The sequence below is a fragment of the Pinus tabuliformis genome, chromosome 6 (genome assembly GCF_031772625.1).
Source record: "Pinus tabuliformis cultivar Carrire ecotype Pingquan chromosome 6, CPIR1, whole genome shotgun sequence".
In the NCBI taxonomy this organism is placed as follows: Eukaryota; Viridiplantae; Streptophyta; class Pinopsida; order Pinales; family Pinaceae; genus Pinus; species Pinus tabuliformis.
The window spans coordinates 2074892746-2074899956 of NC_142292.1; the positions used below are offsets into that span (position 1 = coordinate 2074892746).

General features: G+C 38.4%; 1 protein-coding gene and 1 pseudogene across 1 annotated transcript; both read right to left on the reverse strand.

The window, feature by feature from the left end:
- Positions 1–1841: 1841 nt before the first annotated feature.
- Positions 1842–2327, reverse strand: LOC149267547 (ribonucleoside-diphosphate reductase small chain A-like). The gene has a single exon (XM_089412477.1). It carries the CDS (start codon positions 2325–2327, stop codon positions 1842–1844), a length of 486 nt encoding a protein of 161 aa, XP_089268603.1.
- A 1278-nt stretch (positions 2328–3605) lies between these two features.
- LOC149267548 (uncharacterized) lies at positions 3606–4634 on the reverse strand (annotated as a pseudogene).
- Between the last annotated feature and the right edge of the window lie 2577 nt (positions 4635–7211).

Genomic DNA, 7211 nt, shown 5'->3' on the forward strand with positions numbered 1-7211 from the left:
TGCCAACAAAATGTGGCTGCAATAAGTGAATCTTAGGCTAGCTATGAAGTACAGGATTTGATTGAAAGTTTTGGGTCGAAACAGCAAGAGAAAGGACCATTGGGCTATGGAGCCGAGGTTGGTTTCTTCCAGCAAACTTGGGGCAAAGTAAGCACAATGCTCAACCAAATAAAAAATGTAAATGAGAGAAGAAAAGAGGAGAAAGCCCGCTACCGCACAGGCATCAATTAGGGGATGAATCTCTAGTGGCAACTTTAGAAGAAAGAGAAACACAGGGTTACTCAACAAAGCATCTAATAGAGGATGGATTCTGCAAAGATAACCACTAAATTTAACAACAAAATCATTGTGAAAGGAGCATCGTGTGTGGATGGATTCCTAACACTTCCCTTAGATAATGTTGTAACAAGAATTAGCAGAAAAAACAAAGTATGTAAGTGATCTTACAAGGAACACATGCTGGACATTAAACACCGTGATGGATCCCAAATCTAAAGGGTAGAAATTGCTCCATTAAAAATAATATTCAGAAAAAGCTTTACATAGTCCAAAGTAGCCTCACTCTGCTGCAAAATCGAACCCTTACATATTCAAAAATCATCGTATATATACCCTTTTACATATTAATTGTGATTTCCTAAACATAGGAATCAAAATAAAAAAATAAAAAACAAACAACCACATATGTTTATGCGGTCAAATAAAATAAATTAAAATTTAAGAATTAAATTAAATCACACTAAAATAGAAGAATTGGTTTGCTGGCACTCGAATTGCTGAAGGTGTCATTGCTGGAAATCTGGGATGTTGAAACAACTGTTGATTTTATGGTTAAGAAATTCTGCCATCTGCTCCTAGGAATCTCAAATACTGCCACATCTCCTTCAAAAACTCAATGCTCCCCATATGTCCTTTATGTTCCCATGGGATCTCCTTTTTATTGCCTAAAATCTCTGCACAAGATATGAAAGGAACATCTACCAACATTCCCACAATTACAAGATTTTCCTCCACATAATGTTTGTGATGAGGGGTTCCCTGTCCTATACTGGAGGCCGGATCATGAGGTGATCAGTTGGGGTTTCAGTTGCCAATGCAAGAGCTCTAAGAGTGTCCGTGATAAGGTTGACCCAAAAAAGTTGAACAACAGTCAAAGGAACATCTCTTGATGAAATTGCAGCAACAAAATTAATCGCAAGTGCTTCACAACCGAGGCAAAATCATTAATATTCCAAGCTGCACAACCAAGCTATTATTCAGATGATGGGCACATAAGCATTGCCCCAAGACCAGCTCCAACAGATGCAAATACCAATGAAAATCCACATCTAATTGTGGTGTTTCGAGTCCCTTTTCATGAGTTGAAATACAACACTCTGCTAGACAGATCCATATAAGAGGTTTCATGTAGTAAAGGCTGTAAGCTTTTTTGAAAGCATTTAGCTACTACATTTGGCTTTCCACAAATCAAATGCAGCATACCACAGTTATACATGATAGATTGAGATTTATCTTGAGAAAATTTTGCCAGCTTAAGTGTCTGTTGCTAAGGTTTTACACTGTTACTCCAAAAATTAGGAAGCGGGTCTTGCAATGCTACTTGAAAATATAGTCACCGCTTCCTAGGAACAATGAACATCCCCTTTTCACCTACAGGTTCATGACAAAAATGGGCCAACTTTTGACTAGCTCAATGTTAAACTCCGTCTCCTTATTCTCGCCTTTTGAATTGCTACCAAATGTTCTTTATTTACCCACGGGATCTCCTTTTCATTGCCTAAAATCTCAAGCTTGCACAGGAATCTGCCTAGGGATTTTATTGGTCTTCACCGGATCCTCAATTATAGATTTCTTGTAGCCAAAGTAACTTCCCACAAAGACCAATGGCATAGAAAATCCAACCATAAAGGGCATAGAAACTCCAACCATAAAGGGCACAGAAACTCCAACCATAAAGGGCCCTGAACACAAGAAAATGTGATAATCCTTCCTACAAAACTTTTAGCACTCTCTATCCAGTTGAGAGCCCAATCTTCTTTTTTTGCCAGACAAGGAACTGTCTCAATTGCATTGCATAGGTGATTCTTTTCCTTAGGATCTTTGACATATGTTTCCAACAGTAAAATGTACATCTCTGAGTGAATATTTTCAATGGCAATCTGGAACCCATAAAACGCACGAGCCTCTGGAACTTGAACTTCTTTCATGAAATGCCCAACCAGGTTTTCGAGAACAATCCCATCAAAGGCAACAAAGAATGCAAGGTCATGAGTGATGAAGTGCTTCTCATCACTAGTCAATGCCTCCCAATGCTGGGTGTCCTTCATTGATGTAAACCTGAGGATGGCCCTACGCGCAACACCAAAGGGCTACGAGCAATGCCACTAGCCTATATGTATCAGATGATCATTCCAAAACAAAAAATTCCCTTGGGGAGATGCCCACATGGGCTTTGATATTATTGCCTTTTGTGGTCACTGCTATAGATGATTTTTTGCCACTAAAAATATCCAGCGAGTATGCACTCAATTCATGCCAATCACCATCATGTTTTTCGACGAGTCTAAGGGCGCAACATATATAAATTACCACACTTTTCTGAATGGGATTTATCCCACATGAAAGCAGCAAAATAAAACATAGTTATTTATAATACTTACCACTCGCAACATATTTCGATGCGTTGTGCACATTATACACCTCCTTAGATTGGCTTGGCTTGATGTTTGACTTGTGTGTTGTGGCTGCAGGGCACATGGAATTTGGAGTTGAGCTTGGCCTTCGGGCTCTCAAATTTTTAAACAAAAATTGTAATTTTTGAAACTTGAATCAGGGGCTTATCTTCACTGATCCACTATTCCTTTGTCTTGCTCTTTCACCTTGCTTCCTTTTTGCATTCCTACTCCCCTCCCCAAGAGAAGATGCTGCTCCTTCATTTTTCCAGTCACGCTGCTCATGGCACACAGTTTGAACTGATAAGAACCAAACAGAATTGTTTGAACCGATTGAAACTAAGGACGATCATCTTTAATGTTTTCTGTCCAAAAGCTAACTGAAAATGATAAATTGTCTTGTGATATCCACTTTCAGTATCTGGTTGGAAACGATGACTAAAACAAGGAAGGAATCCCTGTGATTTGTTTCCTGACTTTCCATTGGGATCATCGCTTTATTGACCCAAATTTCGGATAAGGAAAGTATAGTTTCATGTAGTATAATTATAATTTTCATGGAGGGGGTTTTAAATAACCTTCCATGTAAGAAAAAGTTTTTATATACCAGGTGTTGAAATATTTTTGAGCATTTTCTTCTATCTCGTCCAACCTATATAGGTAGTTCACCATGATGCCTGCACTTTGACAAAGACCTTTTTCTGAAAAATCAGCCATCCAATTCAACCACTCTGCAGTTGCTCCATTCTGCACATGAAAGTTTGTGACAGGATCAAGAGCCTTGTCTCATTTCTTTTCTTTCAGTAAATATCACATTTTTTCAATCAAAGATGCTTGGTTCCCTTACTTGGATAAAGCGGGGGCATAAGGCTCTGTAATTTATACCACTCTTTATCTTGTGGAATAAATCACTCAGTTTTTTGCCACAAACAACTTGCACATAATCACATTAGAATAGGTTGCACCATTTCTGACAGTGTCTTAGACTTGGTCCATTCATGTCTGGCTGAGCTTAGTAGCTTCAACAATACTTCCATGGGACCAATACTCTTATCAGTTTCCATAGTTGCTTCAATAATTGCCTTCTCCTCTTCTAGGAGAAGTAAATTCTCTCTAAGTGCAGAAGCCAAAGCTTCCTCATAATCTGTACCACTTTTGGAAGAAGATTGAGCAAACTTTGATTGAGATGCTAGTTTCGATAAGAGCCACTGCATGAACCCTGGGATAGGGCTAATTGTGGCAAACATTTTTAACATGTGGCATCTCTTGTTGAACTAGCTCAATGACACGTTTGATTAAAAACTTTCCAAGATTGATTCCAGCTAGACCACGCTGGTATGGTAGGATGCAGATACCCAAAGCAGCGATGGCCTGCTCCCAATCTCCGTTTCAAATCATGGAGGTTGCTAATAGGATGTACAACTTCATATGCCACAATCTTCTCCAGTAAAGATGCAGGATCATCCCAGGTAATGCGATGGAGTTCGAGGACAGCTGGACTCAACCATGTTGCCAACTTTTCCTTTAAATCTGAATCCAAGGATCTCAGCAATGGAATGTTTTCCTCTCCAATAGCTCCATTAAGATCTACTCGGAGATCAACCAAGAACTTCAAGCCACCAGGATGTGCATTCAATCACTCAAACAATGTTATATATAATGGCTTTAGAGCATGTCGCAAATTTTTCTCCATCCTATATAAAGCTGACACACACCCTTCCTCATCCAAGTCAGACTGCTGAGCATGATCATCACTCTGCAATCTGAGATATTGCTGGATAAGTTCTCGAATGTGAACCCTGTTAACACCAAACTGGGTAGCAAGTGCAATGAGGGATTTTCGACGATTTTCTGATCCAAGTGTTTGGTAACCCTGTGAAAATTCAGTGAGAGTCAGATCAACAATATCTGTCTTTTCATGTGAATTGCTCCATGCATTAACTTTTGCATAGTTTCTAGCATCCTTTAGTTCTACTTTTCTTGCAAACCCACTTCCCAGGAACCAGAGTAAGTGGAGGGTTTGTGCTTCTATGGTTTGATGGCCCCAACAGTCTCTTGAAATCCTGCTGCATATGGATAGCTAGTGCTATAGCATGATCAAGAAAAATTGAACCATTTGGTGGACACTTAAACAGACTATGTAGAGCTTGATGATACATCTGCATAGCCATTGATAGTCCAACCACCTTAGCAAATTGAAGATCTTTGTCATTTAAAATAATATCACTGTCAGCAATGTACAATGCCCTATGCCACGAATTGGAAGCGGGTTCTCAATTACCAAGAACTGCATCTCCTTTTCCTCAGGATCATTAAATACATGAACTATTGCACTGGGAGATCTTTGAGTCAATCATTCATTCGGTCATATCTTCTAATCCAGAAGCCGGTTTCGAGAGTGTGATATACCGTTGGAAATCTATTTCCGAGCCACTTCTGATGAACACACTTATGAAATGTTTTGCACTGAAGCTCATGTGAAAAACATCTTTGAAAACCAGACATAGTAAAAGCCCATTTTGATCACTGGTGACAGGTTGCGAAGACTGGAACTAACAGGAAGAGCAAGACTACACAATCGAGTTTTAACATTATGCTATTGATCAAAACTAAAATAAATCAACCTAAGTTAGAAACACTACTAAAAGCAAAGTAATGAAATTAAGACTAAAGAGAAAACGAATGGAAAGAAAACCTCCTTCAGTGTAGGGGCCCTCTGCAACTAATTGGGTTGAGCTACCAACTAATTGAAAATGATCTCTTAAATGATCATTGGTCAACACACGACTTATATTATAGAAAAGAAAAAAGTTCAAAATACAGAGCTGAAAGTCTGAACTTAATACATAAAATTCTCCGAACCACCCTCGGTTCTGTACAACCAGTATTTAAAAGGAAATAATCATAACTGTCCTTGAGGAAAAATAGCTACAGGTGGCTCATATGTATTACAACGAAACTATGTAAATGTCTGATCAGCTACAAGTGACTTAAATTTGAGTGAGATGTTTTCAACAGAACCGTTAACACAAGTGGCTGATCCGAGTTAATGCTTGCAACAAAACTGTTAGATTTATTGATTATCCACGGAAGAGAAGACGAAGAGTCCTATTACTTTCGGGTATCATATGTTTGACTCCACCTTTGACTACAATCTTGAGCTTGCTTTCTTGTCGATCTGGGTTGAGTGAATAGGATAGAATCCATGTGGAGACGATTCTAGAGATGCCCATGTGGCCAGATTCTTCATTTGACACTTGGAACATGCTAGACCATGGAAGTAGCTACGGAATACATAGTTAGCTGCAGAATAGGATGAGTTCTATAGCTAATTTGCAAAAATTTATTCAAATAGAAAAACCATAAAAATAACATGTCAATCATTTAATGCCTTCCTTAAGAAAAAACCTATCATTTATCATTGATGGGGATTTGTAATCTTATGGAAAAGCAAGGGAAAGAAGTGAGAAAAGCTGTCAAGGAAAGGGTAATTCTTAGGTTCAACATACCCCCACTACAAAATCATTGCACGTCCTCATGCAATTTGCCAAAAATGTGAATTCTTCTTTCCTATTGCATTTGCTCAGACACTTCTGCTAGTACATCCAATTTTTTTCTTTTGCTCTTCTTTGAAGTGACTACCATTCTGGGTTTCTTCATAAGAAGCCTGTATTTAAGGTTGATGACTGTTTTGTTCAAGCTTCTATTCTTCCTCTTCAACTTCCTATTCTTCTTATACCACAGTCCTAGATGCAGAATTATATTATCATGAATAACCTTGTCCAATTTACGTTGTTCCCTCAGGGTTTCATTTTCTTTCTTGATATGTCTGTTCAATATATCTAACTCACAGATTTTCTATTTGAGAGAGTCAATTAGAGGTTCTTGTGGATTGACAGAGGATTCTGGATCCATTGAGGCACTTTTCTTCTCTAGTGATTCTATATAGTCATATATTTGTTGTTGCACTGGGTCTATGCCTGGAGATCTTCTGTTGGGGCTGCCTTCGAAACACTGTTCAGGAGAATTTTGAGGACTGTGTGCAGATGAAACATTATCAGGAGATGGTACTGGGGTTTCTTTTTCTAAATTTATGAACTCCGTCCCCTTTGATGATATCTTCTTTACCATACCTCGGAGTTTAGAGCTCCTTCTAAGTTGTAGAGGTCTTACGTTCTCCTCCTTTGTACCCTTTTTCTCCTTTCTTATCTTTTCTTTTCTCTTTATTTCTTTCCTAATCTTCGTCAATTCTTCAGAGATTAATTTTTCATCATCTTTTTGTAATGAAGATTTAGGTTTTTTTCCAGTAGTTTCACCAGCTTTCTTTTTCATCTTCCCTTTTTGCTTGATTTTCTTCCTGATCTCTGTCAATTTTTCATAGATTAGCTCTACATCATTTTTATGCATTGAGGACTCAGGTTTGCTTCGAATGGTTATACCAGTCTTCTTTCTCCTAATCCTTTTGAAATTACCTTCTTTAGATGACTCTGGTGCCTCTTGGAAATAATTTCTTATCAGGAAATTTTCCCAGGTATCTCC